At 41.1% G+C, this 26,823-nt stretch overlaps 2 protein-coding genes across 2 annotated transcripts in view; both read right to left on the bottom strand.

The window, feature by feature from the left end:
• Positions 1-1,231: 1,231 nt before the first annotated feature.
• On the bottom strand, positions 1,232-21,129 carry TPST1 (tyrosylprotein sulfotransferase 1). The gene is made up of 6 exons (XM_008930422.3): positions 20,262-21,129; positions 13,424-13,622; positions 5,062-5,112; positions 4,081-4,156; positions 2,987-3,034; positions 1,232-1,760 (listed from the first exon to the last, which is right to left on the bottom strand). The coding sequence occupies exons 1-4, from the start codon at positions 21,104-21,106 to the stop codon at positions 4,112-4,114; spliced, it is 1,140 nt and encodes a 379-aa protein (XP_008928670.1). The 5' UTR covers positions 21,107-21,129; the 3' UTR covers positions 1,232-1,760; positions 2,987-3,034; positions 4,081-4,111.
• CRCP (CGRP receptor component) overlaps positions 21,113-26,823 on the bottom strand; it is a gene marked incomplete at its 5' end in the record, with an annotated part of 50,542 nt that continues 44,831 nt past the window's right edge. The window contains one exon of the mRNA XM_018076539.1: positions 21,113-21,204. Coding sequence (XP_017932028.1) covers positions 21,146-21,204 — 59 coding nt within the window. The remainder of the gene's footprint in view (positions 21,205-26,823) is intronic.

Below are 26,823 nucleotides of genomic sequence, written 5' to 3'. Positions count from 1 at the left end.
AATTAATAAATAAATAACTATTAACTCTCACCTAGCGACTGCGGGCCATCCCTGCACAGCCTGAACCGGAGCGCCCGACCGGGGCACGGCCCCCCGCTCCGTCCCCCTCCCGCCCCGCGCCCCTCCCCAGCCCCCTCACCCTGAGCGCCCCTCCCGCGCTGCGCCGGTGGTAGCAAGAGCCCCGGCTCCGGGGGCACGCCCGCCGCATCGGCCGGTGGACGGACGGAGGGGCAGCGGGGCCGCCCCCCCGCCCTCACCTGCCCGGACCCGCGTCAACGCAGGCCCATCACGTAGGGCCCATCCGGGTCCCCGCGCTGGCGGCCGGCCCGTCCCCAAAACGGCGCGGGAGCGCCCACACCCCCCCACTGCCCACGGCCCCCGCCCGGGCGCGCGCCCGCTCCTGCCATCAGAAAAACCCCCGCGGTAATTAATTACCGTGATAATTGCCGAAGCACGCAGCTCGATGGCGCTCCGCGCCACGCGCCTGCCCCCGGCGGGCACTAGGGGAGGCCCCGGGATCACTTTTGAGAACGAGCCGAGGGTGAAGGAGCGGGGAAGTGTCGAGTTCACTTCTTCCCTGAAGGCGCTTTGATATCCTTCACTGGTGGTCACGGTGGTTTTAGAGACACGCGTTAATCATCTCAACTGGAGCAACAAAAGGAACGGAGGGAAATAAAAAAAAAACCAAACACTGTTTCAGAGCCGAAGAGGCAGAAGTTGTGGAAACACAAGTATTTTTGAAAGAACTTCTCTTAAAAGCAGTGGGGAAGGCTGAGCCCACCTTCAGCATCGTGAGCCACTGAGGTGAACAGAAAATGGGACAAAATGAGGCAAAAACCACCTAAAAAATACCTTACTGGAATAATCACCTTCCACGTTGTATCCTAGAGTTTTGATAACAGCAGGGGTTCAGCAGCAGTTTCACCCCAGCAGCACAACTCTGAACACAATGGCTTTGGAGGAACAAATTTGAGAGGCTAAAAATTACCTTCGTTCTCCTGCAGTAAAGAAATCTCACGTTACTTTCTTTATAACTCCCAGTGGGACACTCTAATTTACTTTCTCCTCGTCACCCAGCTATTAAAAGCAAACAAAAAGCATTGAATTGCAAACCTTAAAGAGAGACCCAAACCTAGGACATGAGATCATATCTCCCCTCCACTAATGCATCAACACCTTGAATTATTAAAATCTTAACTCCGAAGTAAAAATATTAATAAATAAATGAAAATCACATTTAAAGCATTTATTTTGAAAAATAAAATACAAAAGATCATTGAATTGTAATTATACATGTAATTTATCAACTTTTTTTTTTTAAATAAAAGATATTTAACAATTTCCACATATGAATAAAACAGACAACTGTTCCACCAGAAATCTTTTAGGACAAGCACAGACCACTCTTGAAAGCTTCATACATTTAAAACCAAACTGCTACAAGAAACAAACAAACAAAATCTTTGAAGATGGAGCTTTGTAATTAAGACAGAAGAGCAATTTCAGAGACAGGCATTGCTTTGCATTTTTTTTAAAACCTTAAAAAAATAGTTGTGCGAATGTAATACAGTTCTACATCAACATCAGTGTTTTTTATTTTCTTTAACAGCTTTACATGCGCTCACAACAGCAAAGTTTTGAACAGAAACAGTATGAAAGAAACGGGAGAGAAAATTCTGAAGGAAGCAGGGCCATGAGCAGCCCACCTGGGGGGACAGGCTGGATGGATCATTCCCACGGAAAAGGCAGCAGTCGATTTTCTAAAGAAAAGGAAAAATAAAGTTATGTTTGAGCTTTCTGTGTAATATTCAGCTCTTACCCTCGACAACGTTTTAGAATTACATATAATGCAGAATTAATTAACTGCTCTTTCAGTAGGTGGAAAGTCACTGTTGAGACAAAACACAGCCACTAAAATGTTCCTGTAAGGAATGTGGCTGCTTTGTCCATCGTTTATCATTAGGGTGACTTCTTGGAGAACATTTAGATGCAAAAAATATATTGGTTTTCCACTTACATTCCAAGAATTTGTGACAGTGGGCTGCACTGACGTGCTGGAAGTCAGCATTGTACCAGGGGAAGTTACTGCTGGCAAGTTCACAATTTGGTTTCCCAGAAACTGGGCAGCAGCTTTAGACAGAAATATTGCAGTTTTAAATATATTTTTCAGAGCTAAGTGGCAAAATGAAGCTGCTGTTTTAGTCATTTTAACATTGACTACATGAGAAGATTATGGTTTCTCTATCCATTTCAGATTGAAAGCCTGCAATTAATCTTTGGAAACCTTTTACATCCATTATTTCTAAGTGGTGCAATGCTTTTGGCTATATTTAGGGCACTATATTTATGGCCATGTAAGGATCTATTTTGGGTGTATTGGTGGGGCATGTTGCTTTTGGCTATATTTAAACTGGAAGCATTTTGTCATCTTTTGTTGTCAAGCCAGAATATCTGATAACATAGCTGACAAGTAAAAATCCTGGATTAATACAGTAATTCTTGCATCATTCATTCCTTAATTAGTCTGGAATTTACTGCACAATTTGCCATTGTTTATTCAATTACTAAAATGCAGTTTATTAAAAATACTGGCTATGGGACACAATAAAAACAAATGAGCTTACCAGTTTCCACTATCACAAAAAGGCAATTACTTTAGAAACAAAATGACACAGGTGATGAAGAGTCATCCTTAAAGTTTCCCTGTTTTTTTAATAATCAAAGTATAGTTTTATGTACTCCTTCCAATTTCAAGCTCTATTTTAGAGTTGTCAATCCAATAACATAGCAAATACTGAAATTATGATGAGCCATATAGGACTGCACTTACCTCACAGTGATTTTCACACGTTCTGAACTAAGGTCTGTACTTCATGTTTTTCTTACCCAGAATCTTACACAGAGTTTTTTAACATAAGTTTAAAAAAAATCAATTAAACTAAATTCAGAGCAACAAATGAGCAGGACTGCAACACTCTTTTATTACCTTCTGTGCAAGAAACATCCATTTTATCTTCTATTCCATAGGTTCAGTCTGTCAAAAAAATAACTAAAATTAGCTATTTTACATTAGAGGAAAAAAATATCATTATGAGCACTTATGTTTGTACTCCAAACCATTGAGGTGTTTAGTTACATTATGTTAATTTTATCTTTAGTATAATACACTAAAAGAGAACACTATCAACTTCAACTCCAGTGTCAGTTTTTATGGTTTAAGAAATATTCTTTTACTATTTCACAAAGCTTATTTTTTGCCTTTTAGATGATCTTTCTTTTACTCTGGATAAATCTGCTCAGAGTCTGGTAAATACTGTAATGCACCAAGCTAACTGTATAAATCCACCTCCTGGAATTTAGCAGAGTCCCCTTTGGAAACCTCCCTGTCACATGGAGTGAAAGGACATTTACTAGTTAGAGTGGCCCAGGCTCTTTTGAAGTGTCAAAAGATAACTGAAAAACAAAAATAGCAAAATTTAACTAGTGGACACTACAAAGATCGAGGATTTAAAGGATTTAATCAAGGATTCATTCAAAAAAAAATCAAGGATTTACTTTGCTAGCACACACACAGTGTGCTCAGTTTGGAAGATAACTCATATCCCTAAATCCTTATCAGCAATATTTAATCTGTCACGGCACACCCTGTGCCTGCAGCCAGATAATGCTGCAGCTTTATCTGAAAGGCTGCAGATAATCTTGCAATCACCCCAGTAATGGCACGTGAAAGCATCAGAACTAACCCCAGCAGCTCTCTCGGCACAGTTTGCTGACAGGACCGTTAAGCAGCACATTAAGAACATTTAAAGAGCATTTCTGCCGCTAAGCTGCAGAGACTCGGGCCAGCAGTGGAGAGGGGACGATGCTGTGAGCACAGCCCAGGCAGCTGCGTGGTGCCAGCCCTGGAATGGCTCTCCAGGAGCTGAGCACGACTTGCAAAGCAGGAGCACTGACTGATCCAAGGGTGAGAGCAGGCAGACATCCAGTAAAAAGCCAAGCCCACATTAGAGATCACACAAAGACTGATCAGAGAGATTTGGTGCCCACAGCAAAGTTATGTTCTGAAAACATGACACAGACACTACAGCTATTTGACTTCACTGGTCCACGTTCATTTTATCTTGCCACGAGACTTCCTTTCTACTGTCTTCTTTGGCTGGAACAAAAGAAACCGATTTTCCTTTTTAAAGCAATTAATTTTTGTTTGAACAGAAGGAAAAAGTCAAAATGCTTTGGTTGCATGTGGTAGATTCTCCTGTGTACTCTTAACCTGTGTGCCTCCCACACGGAGAGGCTGTGGCTGCCCCATCCCTGGAAGTGTCCCAGGCCAGGTTAGAGGGGGTTTGGAGCAACCTGGGCTAGTGGAAGGTGTCCCTGCCCATGGAAGGGATGAGCTTTAAGGTCCCTTCCAACCCAAACCATCCTGTGATTCTATGATTCCATGATGTTCACATGGCTGGGGGAGGGTGCCACAAGATCCTGCAGTTTGAGAGCTCCATGACAAGGATTTTGCTTTTTCAACTGCAATTGCACAGGTCAGGCCCCTCAGGGAGCTGATGACAATTAACAGCATTTGAAGGTACCAACTTATGAATTCTCAGTAAAATCTGAAGTTCACTTGATTATTAACCCAACACAGCATCCCTATCCATGGCAGAACTGGTTTTGTTTATGTCTGACAACATTACTATCTCTTTTTAAAGTTTCTCAGTACTTATAACTCTGCTCTCTCTGTATTATACTTGCTTTAAACTTTTCCATGCAAGGTAACAAAAGATAAAAGCTCCTCTGCAAATAACACACTTTGCAGTTTGGTCTACAAAAGAAACTCCAACTTTCCTGGAGTTTCACAGCAAAAATTCAGGCAGCTCAGGTTGACAAGCATCACACTGGAGTTACACATGGACTCAAGAGAGGCTTGGAACTGGAGATTCCACCTCATGGACAAGCTGTTCTCTTGTCATCACTCAGAAAAATCAGGTTCATGAAGAAGTGGTTTTATAAAGACTGTTTGCACACTGATTTGCTGCTACAAATGAGGAAATTAATTCAATACTGTACCTGTGGCACTTCTTTAAGGAAGTCAGGAAGCTGAAATTCACCTTTATAGACCTGGAAAAACAAAGAAAAAATACACTGCTCAAAGCCCTCATTCACTACTGCTTGAAATGTTAAAGAGCTTGTTAAGGGAAGGAAAAAAGAACAAAAGGCAAAAAGATTCCTTTGTGTTATTAGCATCCAGTAAAGCTAGAACAGATCTACTTAAACTGAGAACAATGTCTTTGTAAAAGCAAGTTTTATTCCCAAGGCTTGGTTCTCCAAAGTGGTTCCACAGCTGCTCTCTCAGTTCCAGGCTTGGTCTGTACTCAACACTCTGACCCTGTTTGCATTAAAATGGTAAAAACATGCAACTCAAATAATATTCAAGTTATTTCAAGCAAGTTTGAAATCTAATCTAAGTCCAGTGTAATCCATGCACTAAGCTTTCAGAAAAAGATTTTCAACAGGATGATTAAAAACACTAGGAGTGACTTGCTACAACACATACTGCAGCCTCATTACCAGCCTGACTGCATGGGAATTATCAAGATTTCCAATTTTTTAGAGCATAATATTAATTCTGAAACAACACTGTTTGGAGAAAGAGCAAGTAATAAATATCCTCCAACACACCAACAACCACAGCAAACAAGCCTTTCCACTATCTGACCAATTAGGAAATAAATTGGAAACATATCATCTTCTCTCCAGAGGACAATTCTTAAAAGCTCTTTGCTTCTGAGATTAAATATTCCAAAGGGGGGGAAAAAAGTATTCTGGTTTTGTTTGGGTTTTTTGTTGTTTTGTTCTAGTTTTTTCCCCTAAAAAAAAAAGTACACTTGAAGAGTTTTACCATTCTTTCTACTGAACCATAAGGAGTAATCATCCCAATGTCCTAAGTTCTTTGTAGTCTTGTGTAATCATTTAAAAATAATTAAAAAAAAATTACAAAAGGCACAAACCTACATAGAAAAATTCTATAAAAATGGAAAATGGGCCCTAAAATGGAAATGGGGCTACTCCAAAGCCTCGCTCAGAGCTGCACTCCCTGGTTTGCGTCAAAGGAAGAAGACTCAGGAAGGCAGGGGATGCTTATTAACAATATCCATTTTCTCTGCTCCCCTACGAAGGGATGACCAGAATACAGAGCCAGCCTGGGTTTGTCAATATGCTGCAGTGGCCCGGCAGGGCAGCTGAGTCAGCTCGGAATTTCCTGCCCAGAAAAAGCATCGGACCCTGTGACTCACGGGGGTGGGCTCAGGGCTGGCAGCTCTCATCACTCCTCATCCCTGGGCTAAGCAGACCCAAACGAGGCTTCACTAAGCCCCAGCATACATTGTGGAACTCTCCTCCTTCCAATATTCCGTGTTTTAGTTAAAAGAGAAAAGCAAAAGGCACAGCTCTCATTTGTATTCAGCCAGGGGCTGCTGTGATTCCCATGGAAACCTTAATGAAAGTCACCCCGGTCAGAAATCCAACCGGTGGCTACTGGAGCCTTCTTATACCATAAATATTTATAAATGAAGGAGAGGATTTCACATTTGCAGCTTTTAACCAAGCCATTAAAATGCAGGCTGTGTCCCAGAGAGCAGGAATGGAAGTTACAAATGAACAATAGTATCACATCAGAAAATGTTACAGAATAACAGGCAGGAGTCTTCACCTTTTCTGGCAAAGCACTGCAGCCATCAGCTGGGAATTCTCAAAAACAGTTAATACTGATGAGATGATGGTACCTTGTGACTGATTCAGAACCACAGTGGCCAAAGCCACATCTGTCTCTCTAGAAGCCTCCTCCTTTTCCCTTCTCCTGCAATTATGACTCAGTTTAATTTTTACATTATACCTATGTATGTGTATCTATCTATCTCTTTTATATATATATATGTCTGCCCTAAAAACTTCACCACAGTAATGTCCTTTGTAGGAACAGCATTTACTCCTAACAGGCATCCAACAGTGGATAGCCAAGGGCATTCATCCATCCATAAGAAAAATAATGTCACAGCCTGGAATGAAAATGCTTTGAGGGCATTTGATGTTATATTCACATATCACCAATTATACACCACAATTTACAAAGGCAAATCTAACCAGTGGCAGGCCCAAGATGAGGTTTAACACACAAATGTGCCTAATTTCAGTTCAGAACTGACATTACCTAGAAGGCTGGTTTTGTCAGGACTGAGACTGCACAGAGACTGGTTTAAAGGAGTTCCAAAAACTGTAAGTGGTCCCTTCTGAATCAAAAGCCAGGGATCAATGGCAATCCAGAAATTCTAAAAACAATGGCTCCATCTGCAGCCAAAGAAATTAAAGAGGCTTCAGATTCAAAATTCTTTCCTGACCAATTTATAAGTCTAAAACACATTACTCAGAGTGGCATTAGAGAGACAGAAGCAGGACATTGGAATGATTTCCAGTCTGAGCAAGAATTCAGTAAAATTGAGAATAAATGGTGTTTGCCATTTCTAAGGGAATTATTTTTTAAGTCCAAATGGAATTCCAAAAGAGGGGGATTTTAAGTCTGTGTCAGTTTGATGTTCAGTGCTGGCAGTATTCAAGCTGTTCCATTAAAAAAACAAAACACATTCTTATAGCCAAACTAAATGCACAATATTCTCAAAAAGAGATCAGAAAACAAGTTTCACATCCAGTTGTCTGAAAAAATCCTTTTAAAAAACACAGAGAAAACTTAAGAACAGAAGCATAACACAGAAGTGTAACCTATAATTCATCTTTATAAAAGATTAAAGCACTCCTTTTCACCCACTTTCCTGCCTGGTTTGGAAAGAGCCACAGTATATTTGTCCAGTTCCAGTCACAGAGATAATGGGTCTTTTTGTGTAAAAGTCACCCTGCAACTAAGTGTGTCTGGGCTTGGTAGACTTCAAAACCTAAAGTTGCAGAGTACAAGTTTATTGTCAGAAAAAGAAAGAACACTGGCAAAACCAGACCAGAGCCTCTTTCTACAACCAATCCTCTACTGCACAGCACACCCTCATCCTGCTCTTTCAGACTCAGCTTTTAAAGCAGCTCTCAAGGTTTACACAATTCTTCACCTCTGCTGGAACTGCCAAGGAAGGGACATCTGAGATGTAAATGTTTACCCAGCAGGAACCACAGGGAGAGCAGGATTTCAGGCATGAATATCTGCCAAAAGGCAGCTTGCAACCATACCTCATTTTCTGCTTTGGTTGTTAATAACTCTTCATGCATTACTAATCACATATATGCATACTCGAGGGGTTTGGGTTTGGTTTTTTTTTTTTTTTTTTAAATGAGATGATAACAGCACCTCTGGAAAAAGCTATGCAGTTGGGAATCCACATGCTGGAAGAAACACCCACTAAAGAGGGTATTAAACAAGTCTGTGCTGTTGGTGGTCACAAGTGAGATGAAATAACCTCCCCCAATTTTTGTTTCAAATATCAGAGAAGATGCCCAACAAGCCAAATGCCTTTATTAACCAGTGTAAGTGGGGACACAGCCCTGAGCAGCCCTGCATTACAGCCACCCCCACCCTGACACAGCTTTGGCAGCAAAATTATTCTCATGTATAAATACAAATATAGATAGTGTAAATATACTTTGTATATTTGTTTCATAGATTGAGATTTCCAAAGACAGAAACAAAGTCTTGAAATCACAGTTGTCATGGACACTTCAACTCTTAACAGGAGATGTTTCCTCACAATTTAAACCAGGCACAAAACTGGAGTTAAGAAAACTCCTTTTTTTTTCCCTCCAAGATGTTACTGCAGAAAATGCCACCAACTGAACACAAGCCAGAGGTAGATAACAGCTTTTGAATGTGATTAGAAGGACCATGTGTATTTAAACCACAGCTTTTCCTACAGAGTTCTGTACACTTCCATCTCCCGACCTCTCCAGGGCAAGGAACACAACTCCACGAAAAAGTTAAAAGAACTTACTAGAGTGTGTATTCCAAGCATACAAATTCATTTAGTGGGAAGGACGTGCCAAAGAAAATCTGATGTAATGTGTTACAGATGTGGGAGGAAACCACTCTGCCAACCATAACACAACAATACTCCAGCCTCTGCTGGGCACGAGGCAGAGCCCTGCAGCCCTGAGCTGGTCCCCACTTTTGGGGTGTTCTGGGAGCCTGCTGACACACATAAACTCACAACAGTGAAAGGACACAGGAGACTGTTCTAAGGAGGAGTGATTCTGCCTTGGTACTTCATCACACAGTGATTGGGTAATCAGCTCACACTGCTTAATTATTTGCATTTTCTGCATCGTTTGCAGATGAAAACTCCATTTACTTAAGGATGTTTTTTTCCTTTATGTTCAGGATGTAGAATTTGTTCAAACTCTAGGAGGGGAAAAAACAAGTAGTCATTTATGCATCTGTAAGGAAGGAGCCCTTGCAGTCATTATAAAATGAACAGACCAGCAACAGACCTACAAGAAAACCACAACATATTCAGTGATGGCAGAACTGGGCTAAGTAAAGGCTGCCTTGAAGAGGTCACATGCAGAGATCTGCTGAACAGCACAATCCTGTCCAGACCTTGTTCTCTCCGCTCTGCATTCCTTAACTGAGACAAGATAAACCCTCATAAAAGATAATATTGTCAGGCTTAACATAAAACAGATAAACAGAAAGTTAATGGCTTTGTTATTGAAAACAGCAGAAAAATCTGCTGTACTGTGACGGCTCTGCACTCCCCCCATGCAGGTACTGTCAGAGGTGTCTTATTTCAAAACACCCCACAGCACTGGGACACCAACACAAGAAGAGGGGAAGTTGGCTCCCTGCTCTGTTAGTTCCTAAAACAAAAGCAGAGCTAAGATGACAAAGCACAAGCACTGGTTGTATCTTATTATTTCTGTGCACAGAAAACCAGCCTCAGCGTTTTGGTGTCCTACACAGGTAACAGCAAAGTGAAAAATCCAAATTTAGCAGAGAGCATTGCTTTCCTTGCATTATCTACAAGTGGACAGAATTTCTAATCTAAGCACTGCATTTCAGCTGGAGAGAACCATCATTTTGTCATCAGACTGAAGAAAAAAAGAAATATTTAAAGCTGTACACATGCAAGTCACCGGCAGGGGACAGAAAAGGAGAGAAGAGGAAAAACAAGAACAGGACCTGACTGCTCAGAAAGCTTAGGGGAAACCAGTATTTTACACCAGACTAGCTACTTCTTTCCATTTTTCTTCAGTACTAGCCCTTGTTTTAGGCACTTTTACACACTTGGTTCTTCCCTTCTGAACTAACAGCAGCAGCTTTGAAATTGTTGAACAGTATTTTCACTGTTAAGTCCAATTTGCAGTCTTTTCCAAGAAGTCACAGATTTTGCTCAGTGCAGTATAAACACAGATCTACAGCTGCATTTAATCACATTTTAGAACAAAGACATCTTGCAGTTGAAAGTCTGAAATATTTTTAAATTATCTTCGACAACAGGGCAATACATGGACTGATCATAAAATACTGACCTGTCTACATCCCAAAGAGGTTTTTTAGCTACAAGTATGTTCTGCATACTAAGCAATTTTTTTTAATTTTCATTCCACTTATCTTTATGCAATGAACCAGATGACACAGTGTTGTTCCATCTTTAGGTGGAGCCAGAATCTGCCTTGCCAATAATTTCAGTGGTGTTGGGCTTCCACCCTCCTGTTGCAACTGCCATAATAAATTTAAGCATTACATAACCCCCTCAAAAGTGACAAGCTCCCCTCCAAAAAAGTTAAAATAAAATAATCAGTTATTCCCCCTTATTATTGCTTTGTGTTTGCCAGGCAGGGACAAATTCCTTCATCTCAAGTGCCACTTGTGCCATTTTAATTGGACTAAGAGACTGGTATCAGAGTAGCAAGTGTCAGATAATCCAAATTTATTTCAAATTAGTCACTCTGAGGGGTTACTACACCAACACAACACAGGTCAGCTTTAGAAGTCTGAGCTTGAACTGTATTCATTGGAAACAGATAAAGTCCTGTGTTCAGTTTAATGTCTTGGAAACCACAAATATAAACGTAGTAGAACTGCTTCCAAACACAAAGTGAAGGAATAAATGGTTACAAGCAAGATACACATAATCTTACTATGTACTGAACAGCAACTCTGGAAAGACTTTATTTGGACACCTTCACCTCCAACAATACACCCAGCACAAAATGCTGTGAAAAACTATCCCAGGTGAAGAAATTCAAAGAAAGCAGGAGGGAAAGTAGAGCTACAGTGATTTAAAAACTCACAGGAACACACTTAACTTGCCAAGTGCCAGTTCCAAAAGGCTGGAGAAATCTAGACATATTTACTTATCTATTTAAATAAATGCTCCCTTCTCCAAGCTGCAGCAGCAAGGGATAAATTAACACAGGCTGATGGAAGGGAAAGGGAAATCCATAGGACAACAGAGGCTGTCCCTGATGGCAAAACTGACATCCCACTTTGCTCCTTCCCTCCCTCTCCCCAAAACCTTGAAGTGTTTTGATGTGTCTGCTCCCCAAATAGAAACAAAATAAAGATGCTGGGAGGAAACAAAGCCAAGCGTTTCTGAGAAGTGAGTCAGTTCCCCCTGACACCAACCAGGATATTTGGCATTCCCAGCACTGGCTCTGAGGCCAAGCTCCAGGGGCATTCCCTACATGGCATGGCCAGAACTGGCACTGCCAGAGGGTGCCCAGCCTGCTGCCCTGGGAGCCAGGGAACCTAAGGAGCTGGGAAGCCTTCTATCCTGAACTCTGGGAAGGCAGGACATCCCCAGCCAAGGAGGAAGACAGGACACAACAATCCGAGCAGGGAACCAGCTGGGAGGAAACAAAGCAAAGCGACTGGGGAGGAATTCAAGCTTCCAAGTGCAAACCCAAACACTCATTTGAGCCACGGTTAAAACAGCTCCTGGGGTACACAACACTCTGAAAGCCTCACGTTGCCCCTCCTCAAAATATTCCCTTCAATATTCCCTTTCGAAAGGAATATTTTAGGTTTTGAAGTTTAACCATCTTTAATTCTTTTGCATTTTTTGGATTTTAGCCTTAATTCAGGACATCTCCCTCGTTTTGTCTATCAAACCATATGTGCAAATGGAATTTTATTATAAAGAGCAAGTGACTAGGAAAATATACTCAGGATTTTAATTTTGTTGCTTGTTGTAGTAGCCAATCTCAGGCTGTAAGTAAACCTATTTAATTAAAATAGCAGTCAAAATATTAACAAGTGTCCCATATGTCTGCAATATTTAGATCAGCTATTATAGCACTAGCCTTCAGTTTTTAACAGTTGTTCTTACATTAGTAAAAAAAACAAACTGTCCTTCAAAACAAACTTTTCAAAGCCTCAAAACACTTGAGCCTTTGAAATTAGGCTTTAATTTCTTTAAAAGCTTTATTAGCTGATTTTCTTTCCTGTATTTTGAACTGACATAGATTTCAAGAAGCAACTGAAATCCAGACAATTTTTACAACTTGGACTGAGCTTGCCACACGCAGGTAGAGGCCTCAAAAAGGTCACCACACTGTGAAAACTTATGTAGATTTTATCATTAAGACATAACCAACCTTGAATTATTGCATTACAATACAAATTTGGATTTTTAAAGTGGTTGAATTAAGTGCAGAAAAGTCAGTTTGTTTGTGAGCCTTTTAAAACAGTAAGCACAAGGAGAGCTATAAATGCCAACCACTACCCCACCACAGTTTTTCAGTATCAGAAGGCTGGTGGAAGACAGTCCTTTTAAATTGTTTAATTCAATTCTTCCACTGATTACTTCACTGCAGCAGCAGAAGTCACCATCTTTTAATAAAGTAAATGTGCTCAGAAGAACAGAAGCAGAGTTAATAATTTTGTTTCTAACAATGGCAGTGAACTTTTCAATGGGTACCTCCAGGGATAAACAGCCCTATGGCCTAACTACTCAAATTCCAACAACATTAAATTCAGACTAAAATGCTTAAGTTTAGGTTAATCATCTTGGGTTGTTTTCCATGGGTCATTTTTCAAACTCTAACAAGTATTTGGGGTGTAATTTTGTGACAGAGCTCCTGCCAACCCTCATGTATAAAAAGCTGAGCTCAATCAAGTTTGACATCCAGACAAGACAGCTTTTTTCTACTACCAGCTAGTTCCCCAACTATCTGGACAGTTCTCAAGAGGTCCAGCTCCACACACCAAAGAGCACAGCTCAAGCCTGTGGTTGGGATAAAGGGAGATGAATCAAACTGGACAAACAGCAGGAGCCAGACTTGCAGTGCTCAAGGTCCCAAAGAATTCTTTTCTCCTCCAGGGCAAGGAGTATCAAAAGGTACTAGAAACAGACTTAAAAAACCCCAAACAAAACACAAGACTCTGCTCTACAGCTCCCAGCCAGTCAGTCAATAGTTAAACACAGAGCAGCCTTACCCTCCTTGTGTTTTCCACAACTTTTTGATCTGGTTTTCCATAGTTTGGTGGATTGGCATATGGATCATAGCCCAGCTTGGCCAGCATGGGGGCAATCACAGGCATGTCTTGCAGAACATCAGCAGGGATCTTCCCGACCCACTTGGACAGTGCTTCCACATTGACTGGCTTGATGACCTGGTCAGTGGATCTTTCAACCCTGTGGAGGGAGAAGGGAAGGTTATTTTCTGCATTCCAACCAACACCTGCCAGTTCACCATCACCAAGACCTTCAGCTTGTTTTGTCTGTGTTGGTTTTTTTTTTCCCTCCCTCTTCTCTCTCAAAATTTCATGTTTCTACAGAGCTGAGGGGAAGTGAAGTTTTAACCACAACATTTGCAGTGCTCCCTGGTTTAGGCTTTCACACAGAACACACTGAAGCAAGTTCTTTACATAAAGGCAGCAGTGAAACCCAAGGAGCTGTTAAGTGATAAGTAAGCACACACCTACATATAAAGCTGTTTTCCCACTGGCATGTTCCCACATTTGCTGGTTAATTGTCTCAGATGCTCTTAAAAGCTGCATTCTAAATTAAAATACATGTGCCATTTTTTCCCGTGCCCATTCTGTGACTTATCTCTTTTTTTTTTCCCTTTGTTTAATAAAAGAGAGACCTGAGACTTGACAGAAAGCTGTGGACTACAGTCATATTTTTCATAACCATTCCTTTAACTGATTGTTTGGTCATTACATAGTTCTTAAAGGCAAGTGCACAATTACAGCAGTGTCACAGAAAATAGCTGTCATTTAATCAAAGGTCCTAATGCAATTTTCATTCTTGCTCTAGTTTTGTTGTGCTTTTTTTCAAGGGAAGAAATCTGGCACTGCTTTGTTCTCACACATTATTTGCTTCTTTCAGATTATAAGATACACAACTTTACTGTGTTTATTTTTGGAACAGGCCAGCAAGACTCAGAGTAATTGAAAACTCTGACTTTTTACTCTGAATAATTTAAAACTTTTTTTTTCCTGGCCTTAAAAAAAGAGTGCACATGCACTCTTTATATATACATCATCTGTATATATAAAGTTGCCTAAAGGAATATTTGTACCTGCACTGCAATTAATATCAGTAGTTGCTGCTGGTTGGCTACACCTGCCTCAAACCTGAGCACACCCCATCACATCCACTTGGAGCTACTGCCCTCCTTTACATCATAAAGAATTTTGAGCTCAAAAAGCTCTACCACTCAGAAAATGGAATTTTTATACCTGAAAGTAACAGTACAAAGTGTAATACCAGCCCCTCATCTACACAGGGTAAAGAATGAGAACACTGAGATTCAAATTCATTCTCAAGCAGCTAATTCTTCAGATATTCAGCAGGCAAAAGGTGAGAAAACATCTGAGAAAAATGGACAGAAATTTCTATACAACAGTTTCTGAGGTCAGAAGCCTGAAATGAAATTGCTCTCAAGTCTGACATCACTCAACTCACAACAGGAAGAAGTTTGATTACAGTTCTCAAATTAACCTCATGGGTCCAAGAAGAGGCTGAAGAATTGTTGTACAGACCAACAATAAATCAATAGCAAGAGGCATCCCATTCACAGGGGCACCAAGAATGAGAGCCTTAAATAACAACCTGTATATGTCTGCCAGTCATTAACTCAGTTTGATCTTAACACCAGGCTTTACTTTGTTCCTCTTTTTTACTCATCATCATAACTAAAATTCTTCCAGGTTAGAGGAAGGAAATTACTCATACACTGCTGGAAGGTCAGTGACTTAAGTACTTTAACCACAATCAACAAAGAACAAACCAGACAGGGAAATGGTCACCCACCAGGAAAATGTCTTGGCCCTCAGATTGCTGCAAAAGGTGTTTAATGGGAGCTGATGAGTAAGGGCCTGACAAACAAAAGAACACCTGTAAAACAACCCCCAGATTTTTCAGCCTTAGTCACTTCAACCCTTATCAGTAACTCAGACCAAAGGCCAGAATGCAGAAGGGGATTTTGGGACCAGGGAGTTGCAACTGAATTTCAGCCTCCCTGAAGGCTCCCAAGTCTGTATGGAAAACTAAAAAGCCTGGGCATTGCCTTTTTGATCCTTCTCATTAAAAGATGAGCATCAAATTAGCAAGCAAATAGCTGTCAAGAGTTGAGTTTCAGAAGTTAAAAGTACCAAGGCACAGGCAAAAGCACCACAACAGTCCAGGGGAAAAGGAGGTTGGGACCCTCAGGAAAAAAATTATCACTAGGTGTTTGAAAAATGTAAGATTTATGGTCCTCAGACTGAGCCAGCCAAGCCCAAAATCCCTTCACCAAAACTGCAGATTGATTTAACCATTTAAAATAAGGGTGATGCTGTGAGAACCAAGCAATGGGCTTGTCTAACAGCTTGACGGAACCCCAAAACAGCAAGTGCTATACATCAGTTTGGACCTAAATTTGTACACATGTGGATACCTCATCCTGAAGCAAAAGCACATTTTCAAGGTGTATGTTTTGCCCCCACTTTGGTAACAACACCCTCAGCATGAAACATTTCCTGGTGATTAACAGCAGGGAAGAGAGAAGGGACTACACGGAGCTGCTCCCAGGCACTGACTCAGAAACACACCATTTGGGCTGTTTAAATCCTCTTCTGTCCTTTCAGTTAAGGTGGGAAGAAAAGCAAAACACAATTTTAGGGAAAGGTTCTTCAGATAAAAAACTTCTGAGGGCTATGGGAGAAAAACACCCAAAAATCCAAACAGCAAAACAAGGAAACACATCAAGTCTTGGCAATTTTTGTTATGTGTGTCTATGGCAAATGCTGGGCAGTGATTCCAGGCTTCACTGAAAACCCCAGGAACAGTTTCAGCTTTGGAAGCAGCTGGTAGGACAGAACACAGGACTAACCCCAAGTAATTCTGCATCTGCACCAGAATCAAATGAAAGGTATGTATTAAATATAGTGTATATTGTGAAGTAATTTTGCCTAGACAGCTATTTCCATTATAAGCCTAATAAAAATTGCTATAAAAGGGTTGACATTTCTCTGCATCAGTGGTCAGCACAGCTGCTTTCAGTTAGGAGGCAAATGCCAGAGCTCTATTAACAATACTAGTTATAGCTTGTAGTCCAGCCATAATACATTCCTTCAACAGCCACGTTGGCAATTACTTCAAACCACAGAAGGTTTCACACTACTGCAAATGCTGTGGTGCTCATCTCTAGAACCCTTGCAGTGTTTTTCCTTGCAGCTGGACAAAAATCAAAATAAGGGCAAAAATCCTAAGTACAACAGAACAACAGTGAGGGAAGGGCTGCATCAGCAACAGAAAAAGCAGAGACTACTAAACACATGCAGAAGAGGAGAGTGAGGCAGCCAAAAGTTTCCTCAAATCAAGCAGCCAGGGGAACAAATGAAGTCAGAATCTTAAATCCAGGCTGTTTGCTATCTCCTAGTGCTATTACCAGAATAATGCATAAGAGTTTCTGAGTTTGCAATAAGAGAAAAGTGGAGTCAGCTCACTGCTGGAAGAATTCTGCAATCCAGGGGCTGGCTCATCTCTGGAAAAGAAACAACCTGCATGCACAGTTTAATTCTATACACAACTGAATAGAAAACATCTTGTAGCCTACAGCCTCATTCCATCTGACACAGATTTCACTTGAAAAGCGTTAATTTTGATTTCTAGTGAGTGAAAAATATATTCTCAAACATTTCCTTTCTGTTAGCAGGTAACAGCATCATCATAAAGGTATTTTAGTGGGATATCATTCTTGCAATGTTTTAAATATTTCAAGACAACAAACTCTTGACACATTTCATTTCAAAAAAACCTCCAACAATTAAAATACCTCCAGGCATCTGGTGCTGGACCCACACCATGCCTCTGAAGTGGATGTTGAGCCCATCTGAAAGACCTGCAAGTCTCAAAGGTGACAGAAAGATGATTAAGGCAGGTGTCTCTGCTTGTCTTCTTAAGCCTTTACACAGTATGACACCCTTTGCAGATTATAATAGTAGTTCATCCTCTGATTTCTGAGGTTTTCTACCCTACCTAATACCTTGCTGACAAGCAGGGAACTAATTTTATCAAGATTCTCATGTTGTTCCCCACTACGTGACAGAGGCCAGGCCTACACAGTGACATCTTTTAAATGAACATCCCATTTCAACAGAGGGGATTTGCTATTTGTGACCTCCTCCTCCTGTCAGTAAAAACTGCAATATGATTTGAGTGTTCTGATTTTAATAAGCTATTATTAAACAGCCTGGAGCACTTGGTATGAGGCACACAGTAAAATAAAGCTCTGTGAGAAGACAGAGTTGCAGGAGACAGCAGCACTTTGAATTTCCTTAATTATCTCTGATCTCCAGCACTGTCCCTTTGGAAAGTGAGGTGGGAGAAAGCCACTAATTGGAATATGGAGCTCCACCGCTGCAGATTCTGTTGTTTCAGCTGAAAGGAGTCAGAAGAGAACAATGTTGGTCAGAATCTGACCCAGAAAGTAAGAGCCACACACACCTGAGGCCTTAAAGGACTTGGCTGCAGCTGAGAACAAGCCAAAGGCAACTGGAGAGCAGGAAAACCAACACAAGGTGTGTTTTGTCCAGCTGTCAAAATGTGATAAGCTGTGGCAGACTCTCAAGTTCTCAGTAAACTACTTAGCAAGCACCTCTTCAAAGAGTAATTCCCCTGGGCACTTACCCCCTGCCCTGGGCAAGGACCCCCCTTGGGGCTGGGGATGCCAAAACCAGCAGGTTTTAACTGGCACAAGAACATCAAAGTGGGGAAGCTCAGGCTCCCCCTGCACAATTTCAACTAGTATCATATAATTACACAACACAGGCATCTAAGTTCAAGGCTTTCACAGGCACTGGTTTTTCTGCAGCCCTCAAAAGACTGAGTCACTGAAATCATTATCAAATCATAAAGGTCTCCAGCAACTGAAAAACAAATCTCACCACCTTCTGCCAGGCTGTTTGATTAGATAAAACTCACCACAGACATATCACTCATAACTCATTCTTTTTTCCACTATTGCCAGAGCCTTCTGAAATAAGAAATTACTGTCATATATCATCTCATGAGAGATAATAAAAGCATAAAGAATTCTGTGAACAGACTGAATTGAGGATCACAAGAACACATCTGTACTCATTTGTCTTAAGCTGGAAAGTTTTACTAAAGAAAAAAATAAACATCAAGCCACATTTTACTTTGAACAGCCCATTTTTGTAATTTTTAGAACCATGAACAACTATTGCCAACTCCTCATATCACATTCTACCACATTTAGCAAGAAATATTACTTGAGACTGTATGAATTCAGCAAGGTTATTGAGTTTTATAGTATAAAGGTCCATTAATTTTTAAAAACACTAATCTGGAAGCTGCAAGGGAGTAATATTTTACTAGAGATGGCATTATGAATAGTTATTTTCTACAGGACACTTAACAGAACTTGGCAACCACCCATTTACATCAGTAAATGTAACATTATTCCCCCCTCAGCTGCCACTGTGAAGAAGCAACAAAAGACAGGTAAATACAGAGAATTCCCAAGCAGATCATCTTCCAGGGAGGTACAACAGTGCAGTGCTTGGGGCTAACACTTCCAGGAGCCTCCACTCTGCTACCAAACAACACTGCCAAAAAAAAAAGGGATGAGATCCCTTCCTGATAGCTCTGGGAACACAGTGCTGGTGATGTAAAACCTCCAGACTGTAAGTATATAACTTACCTGAATTTTAAGTTCTTGTTGTAACCACTGACTAACAATTCTATGATTTAAATCATATGCCCCTACAATATATCAGAAAATCCACAGTCACATTCCTAGGTATGAAATAAAGAAAATAAGAAAATCTTACAATTTGTATTTCATAAAACTGCAGTTTACAAAGAATACACCCACTCTGGAACAGTCAGACATGTCTCTGCCCAGCACACCCTGCTTGCTGTGCAAGGTGCCTCTGACTCAGAAGCACTTGGCCAGTGAGGAATATTCAAAAAAACAGAAGCCAAGTAATTTAATTTGCTGCTGGAATAGGGCTTTTTAATCAATATTTTAGAAACTTAAACAAGACAACCTGGTAGATGCATCTGCCACAGCAAAAACAGGGAAGAGAGTCAAACATTTACACTTTTCCCTCTCAATGTAAAGACAAGTCAGCTTCTGTATTTCAGTTGTTCAACTGCAAACAGTGGCAAAGAAACTAGAGTAGTTTAACTAGAGAATTATAGATTTGCTTTTCACAATAACCATCTAGGTTTTCTAAGCAGAGCTGGACTGTTTTCTGAAAGCAGCTCAATCAGGTGCACAGATGGCTGAACAGAATAGAGAGAGATTTGCTTACAACAAGGTTAATTTTCATCAAAATGCTTGTCCTTTTAGGAGCACTTGCCAACAGAAGAGCAGGCCAACTCTGCTTTCTATTCTGTTGGAACAGCTTCTCGAGTTTCCTGGAAGAGTCTGTTCTTGGCAAATATAACTCAAAGGCCATTTTTGCATTGACAACAACATTGCTCCTGAAATCAAATGGGTGATCTTGCTGGGGTGGATAACACCAGCCTAGATAAAGCAGTTCAGGTTTATTTTGGGTCAGAGAGAAAAGCAAAGCTGATATTAAACATCCAAAGTCAAGTTCATATGCTCCATACGCATGTTCATGGGACAGTTGTTCAGTGGAACAAATCAGATTGCAAATTGTTAGTTTACAGTGACTCTTATTTTCCAGGTGCATCATAAATCAGCTTCCTGAGGCATCATCAGCTATGTAAAAACTGAAACCAAGTCATGACTGGGACTATTTCAACCCTTAAAACAACCCAGGGTAAAGGAGGAACGTTCATACTCACTTTGAAAGAGAAACACCCCCGGCTTTCCCAATCATCTCTTCGTGGTGCAGCACTGCTTGGTTCCATGGGATGTGGAGAAACTTCAGGAGAGTTCTCATCCACCTTTCAGGATGCAACACAAGTTGCTCATAGTGCACCAGCATACACCTTTCAAACCCAACCTCCATGCACTGGTTGTACATGGTTTCTATAGCACGGTTCCACTTGGTCAAGCAGTCCCTGTAGCTGTTCAGGTCAAACCCAGCTATTGTGACTTTTCTAGATATCATGGAATGCACTGATGCACGGCCATCCCGCACCATCAGAAGAAATTTGGCATTGGGGAAAATCCTAGCAAGATAAGTTAAGGATTTTAAAGCGAAAGGATCTTTGTTACACAAGTAGGGCGCAGGCTCCCCGTGTTTGACGATGATTTCCAACAGGAACGCCTGCATGGCCGAGTCCAGCACCTCATCCGTGACTCCGGCCTCGTCCAGCCGGATCTTCTCCTTGCTGGACCTCGCCCACATCTGCTTCACCGCCAGGATCCGCGGGATCACCCTCGTCTCCTCCCCGCAGCGAACGTCCGGGTGGGCGTCCAGCATGGCCCGCATCAGGGTGGTGCCGCTGCGAGGGACTCCCCCGATAAATATCAAAGGCATGTCCTTGTTGTAGGCAAAGCTTTTGGTGGCATTCCCACTGGGAGCAGTTCTCACCGTGCTCCTCACGCCCTCCACCCTGCCGGGCTGGCCGCGCTCCTCGATGCGGTGGTGACATTCCATGGCGTGCTGGCCCAGGTAGAACACCGTCACCGAGCTGATCACCAGGCACGCCAGCAGCAAGTTCTGTTTGAGTTTTCCTACCATTTTGGTTTAAAGACTGTCACTTCGAAGTAAGGAGACCTTCTAGTCTGAGTTATCTTCTAGTTCACGTGCCATGGGAATCCTCCGAAATAAATTAAGGTCTGTCAAAGGGGAGGAAAAAGTAAAAAAGAAAAAAAATTAGAACATTGTTAAGAACTACTACAATAAATCAACAGAGCAATTATTTCTCCAAGCTGTAATGAGATGAGATTAAGGCTGAAACCCCAAGATACACAAAATAAACCCAAGGTTTTTCACTATTTATTTTTTTTCAGTTCAGCTTCTTAAAATTGCATTATTCAAAAGTCATTTCAGTTTTTACAAATGAGAAAAAACCCAGACTATATTAGACAATTTCTGGACACGTCTTAAGAGTCTGAATAAAACTTTTAGATAGAAACAAAAGATTTAAATGTCTGTCTGCTGAATTCCAATGTAGACATTTACAAGGAGGATTAAGAACATGCCATGTCCTACAGTGAATAGCAGAGGGTTACATCCGACACTGGCTTACATAAATCTGCTACTCTGCTGCCTGGATGATTCAATCTGTTCTTGCCAACCTGTAACTGTGATGCCTGGAAAAAAATAAAGATAATGTACAGACAGTCATTTTACCTGTGTTCTGTAGTTCAACTGCTTTGGATTTTCAGATAAGATAGGCTGAAAACTGACTCTTCCTCTCAGAACCCAAACCAAATTGGTACTCTAATTGAATTCTCAAGTAGGAGCTGGCTGCTCAGGGTGGGAATGGCTCTGTGAACAGTGTGAATCACAGATGCTTTTAATTGTGAGGATCTCCAAGCACTGAGGTACCGCCAACTTTTTAAATGACTGGCTTCCTCAAAGCTTTTCCATCTCTGTCAGCAAGGCACAGCACATCCCTGACTGAAGAACACCCTTGTGCCTACTCCCTCCAAAGCATTATCCACTTAACCTTTCCCTCCACGCCAACCCAGTCGGTAACTCCGAAGGCAGGATTTGCGCAAGGTCCTGTCCCCCCGCGCTCCACAGCCCCTGTTTGTGAGGCTGGGCAGCCACACAGGCAGAGCACCCAATTCCCACTCAGCACCACAGCAGTGCAAGGGGAAAAAGAGGAAGGAATTCCTCATGCAGGCATCTGTCACAGGAGTAATTTTCCATCCAGGAGAGCCGGTCACCAACCTGCACGAGAACATCTCGCCCCTTCGCGCTAACAAAGCTTATTCCAATCAACAGCTGTCACAATGCTGCACTCAAAGTTCAGCTTCTAGTCTTTGTTACCAAAATTAAACTGGAAATATAGCTTGAAGATCAATTCACTTCTTTTTCTGTAAAGCAGCCAAGGAGCTCCCCACACTCTCTGGCCAGAATATGGCTCTTATAAACAATTCATCCTCTGTAACACGTTTCACTCTACTTACGTACCTCTCCTTGCTGAAGAGCTGGCTTTAACTGTACTTTAAATATCTGAATATTAAAAAAAACTCCAAGTTCTCAAAAATTTAAGTGAAGGTCATCTGAATAACACTCAAAAAGAAAGAAAAAACCATGAAGTCAATACTTCCATAGCACCAAGAATCAGAAAGTTTCTCTTCTGAAAGATTCAGCATGCAGACCTAACTTACAGTTAGGGAAGGTGAAACTGTTCTGCTTAAAACTAGCAAAAAGTACACAGAATCTCTTTGAATTCTTTAGAGACAGTAAAGATTTAGTTAAAAGTCAGTACTCATTCAAGAGAAAAGTTAACACAACTGAAACAGTGTTTTACCACAGAGCATACAAGACCTGCAAATATTTACACTTCATACAATCCCTAACATTACTCAGTTTGAGTAAATTCCATAAAATTAAAAACCTTCCACAAAAATCTCCATCTTCCAAACTAAAAACCACTCCTTGAAATCAGTAATGTTCTTCTAAAGTAACTGGTAACTGGAGAAAAACTTAGCAAGACCGAGGGCATCCACTGCTTTACTCTGGTCATTTCTGTCAGAATATCACTCCAAAGCAGAACAAAACCAACACCAGCTTTCACAACAAGCAGTATTGGAGGAAAGCCTGGAGACTGAAGGCTGAAATCCTCAACTCACAGGTTGGGTAAAGCAAAATGATGACTCATGCTGGGCACAATTCCAGCTGGGAGTGCAAAGGAGCCGTGCAGCCTGTGAATGGGTTGAGTACTGACCACTCACCTACCCCACCAAACCCCCACCCACGTGACAAAAAAGCCCACATCAATCAACCACAAATACTTTCATTTGATGCAGTACCTTGTTTGGGTAAGTTCAAAGATGCCAAAGGCTGGGAGACCATAAAGGACCAGAATTAAACTCTTCCACAACCTTCTGTATTGTTTTTTTTTTGCCTGGAATCAATACCTGGAGCCATAAACTGTGGCAAGACCAGGGCTTTGTATGTCAAGAAACTGAGAAAGGAACGGTCAAAAACAGCTCCTCTCAGCAAATTAATCTATTCTATGAGCCAGCAAACTCCCCTCTGGGCCTGAAGTTACAAGTAAAGCTCTTTGGGATAAATATGACATATGGAAGTTACTGCCCTCCTAACAGCCTGCAAATCAACCCCACCTTCCCCCTCCTCCCCATGAGTAAGTGCTCTGGAGCACATCTGTCAACCTGAAGGATTATAGAAGTTATTAATGCTCTGCTGTTGACAGTAACTAAACTGACAGCATTCAAAAAAATCACAACAAGGCAATCAGCAATCCCTTGTCAGCATTTAAGCAGAGCTTTGAAATATTGCTTTTACCAACTACGACCCAAGGAGAGCAAAGTGCCACTCACCCTACAAGCACAGACAACTTTTTAATAAAAATACCCCAAAACAAAAGACATAAATCACCCACTAAAAACAAACACAACCCCCTAACACACACAACACAGTGAGGAAGTTGCAGATGATTACAATGATTACAATGGTAGAGAGGTCTTTGGTAGCAGGTTTCAAATGACAGACTAAAAAGAACTCCCAGAAAAATTTAAGTGTAACTCAAAAAAAAAAAAAAAAAAAAAAAGAATTAGGATCTACAAGTTTCATCACAAGAAAGCGCAGCCAAGCAGAATTGTATGTAACTGAGTTTTATGCCCAGAAAAGTCAGGCCTATGAGTCAGCCACTACATGATGTTAGTAAAGCAAAACCGACTGCTTTGTTTCCTTCTGCTGCAGACACTCATTCTTCTTCCCTCCCCCTGCATGCAGCAGGTCAAGACCTTTTCCCTTGAGTTCATCCAAAAAATGTTGAAGATTTTTAGCTTAGTCAAGAGGCAAATCATTCATTTGTATTTTATGTTAGAACAGTTTGGGTCTTGTTTAAAGCATCCTCTGCCAGAGGAAAAAAGATGTTCCTTTACCACCCAGTCACAAGGAATCTTCTTGAGCTCCAGAGCTCAAACTTTCACTTTGGAGGCTGGAAAGGGACCTCCCTTCTCATGTTCAACCAGACAGCTTTTTTCCAAGGCTAAATTCACAGGGACAGCAACACTGGCATGATCTATCTCAAAAAAAAATACCAACTCTACATATATATAAAGCATTTTTCAGTGATTAGCTTGTCCTCTGCTTCCACGTCTCAAGCTTTTGGCTCAGATTCTGATAACAGGATCATCTTCTAGGAAGGGCAAGTATGGTGGTACAGCTTAGATTTTTGTGGAGTGTGTCTTGTTCCTGCAGCTGCCCAAGTGCACTGAACAACTTTCCTTCACAGTTCACAATGTAAAAGTAAATACTGGAAAGGCAGCAACTACTGAGAATTCTCAAGAATCATCTTTGAAATAGTCCATTTAGAAAACTGGAGACAATATATTTTTTAGAGGAAGTTCTATATTAAGCTGATCAAATAGTCCAAGTTGCACACAGTGTCAAGTCTGTCAGCATTCCTTAATGAAAGCTAAAGAAAGGAATTCCCTAACACCTTTCCTTCAATGAACTGGTTTGTTTCTAGTTGGTTGTGTGTGTTCACCACAAAGAAGATTGCACAGGGAAGCCAACAGTTACATGATAATGGTATAGCACAACACCAGGGAACACCAGGGAACACAGCTGAAATATTCTCAGAACACCACTTCAAGGAGCCACCCAAACCATCACAGGCTCATTTAGAAGACTGCTCCAAAAATAATTTGAGTACTCAGGAAGCATTTTTATCCCTTCAAAGCAGTGTTTGCACAATCACCTTAATGATTTCCCCCAAAGACTGGATGTGTGTTACTACCAGTCACGGAACAGCACCAGGAAGCAAATCCCAAGCAAAACACTCAAAGCTAAAAATAAAAATCAAGAAGCCTTGAGTAGCAAGTCCATCTTTAGCTGTTTAAGTCCTCATGGCTCTCAAGCCCTGTAGCTGTTTCCCCCCCAGATTTCTCCTCCCATTAGTCATATAGGAAAAAAAAAGGATGATAAAATTGAATGAGCAATTTTTATTCACCTCCACAAAGAACTAACCAGTGGCAGAAAGCATCTGGGATGAAAGACAGCAAACTTGACCTAGTGAAGCCAGTCTTCCTGAAAAGCAGTTTCACAGTTAGAATGACAGAACAAAGATGGGCAAGATAAGGGAATGCAGATGTGTGAACAACTTCCCCTTATAGTGCAAACTGTAGGAGCTTTAGAAATATTGTTCACACATTTGCATTCCCTTGAACCTACAAGGTTCAACGTTGCTTTTTTTTTCTTCTTAAACTCTAAAGCTCTGAGAAATTTAAAAGGCCAGATTAACCTTCATGGTCATACTCTATTGCTGAATCTTAAATTTCCATAATAGGTGAATAACACATACAACTATGTGATAATTCCACAATTTCTAGTACAGTCATGTTACAAAGAGTAAAAAAAAATATGCTTTTTATGCATTATCATGCATTTCCATCCTATAATCAGTAAGAGATAAAGAAAGCTGTATACTTTCCTTTTACCAGTTATTCCCCTCAAAAAGACACTCCTAAATCTAGCTTTCTTCATAATCCTCCATTAGTCAGATAAATAGATACACACATGAATAAATACATATGTGTGTACAGAGAAATTCAGAAGTGTTTGTCCTTCCTCTGAATTTAGCAACACTTACAGGTTTCCTTAACAACCATTAGAAAAAACATACCAAAACAGCCAATAAGGTTATCAAAGCACTTAAAATTCAACTAATTGAAATTCAGCTAATTAAAAAGCTCTGCTTCAAATTAAAGACAATAACTCCATACGTTCTGCTCTACTTACATATATGACATATAGAGGAAATTATCTGTATTTGCACATAAGATGGTCAAAAAAGAGTTACCAACATGCTCCCGGTTATGCAAGAATAAACAGCATTTGTTAAGTTCTACAGTTACTGCTTGAGAACAATTCAACGGGAGGAATTTTATTGGCAACACACAGAGGCTTCAAGCTCTTTCAAGTTACGCATAAAGGAAAAAGAAAGGGAAAAAAAGATGAAAAAAAAGTCAGTGGCGCCCTAAGAGCAGATGAGCTACCGCTCTGTGCACTTTTATACGAGCTGTGGCTCCGCAGAGGGATTTCAGCACCCGTTCCCTGGGCAAGGCACTGCAGAGAACCCAACGCTGGAAAGACACGGACCTACAGAAATGTGCACGACACGTTCCCGGGAGCAAACGCAAACGGGCTCATTCCAGCAACGCCAGCAGTGAACCCACGTCCAGCTGAGCGGCACATAAAAGTCCAGGGCTGCAAAGCTGTAAATCTAACGGGGCGTGGAGTAACCCGGG

Source organism: Manacus vitellinus, unplaced genomic scaffold (genome assembly GCF_001715985.3).
Source record: "Manacus vitellinus isolate BGI_N305 unplaced genomic scaffold, ASM171598v3 scaffold_32_pilon, whole genome shotgun sequence".
Taxonomy (NCBI): Eukaryota; Metazoa; Chordata; class Aves; order Passeriformes; family Pipridae; genus Manacus; species Manacus vitellinus.
The sequence above is the reverse complement of the archived record's forward strand: the minus strand, read 5'-3'. Positions and strand labels throughout refer to the sequence as shown.

What these genes read in the sequence shown, in the direction of transcription:
- TPST1 (XM_008930422.3), bottom strand. Translation starts at nt 21,106, where the DNA reads ATGGTAGGAAAACTCAAACAGAACTTGCTGCTGGCGTGCCTGGTGATC. An exon ending in TTGTGGAAAACACAAGGAGG is followed by an intron (nt 5,113 to 13,423) that starts GTAAGGCTGCTC and finishes TTGTTTTTCCAG; the next exon opens with GTCTATAAAGGTGAATTTCA. An exon ending in TCCTTAAAGAAGTGCCACAG is followed by an intron (nt 4,157 to 5,061) that starts GTACAGTATTGA and finishes CTTTTGTTCCAG; the next exon opens with CCAAAGAAGACAGTAGAAAG.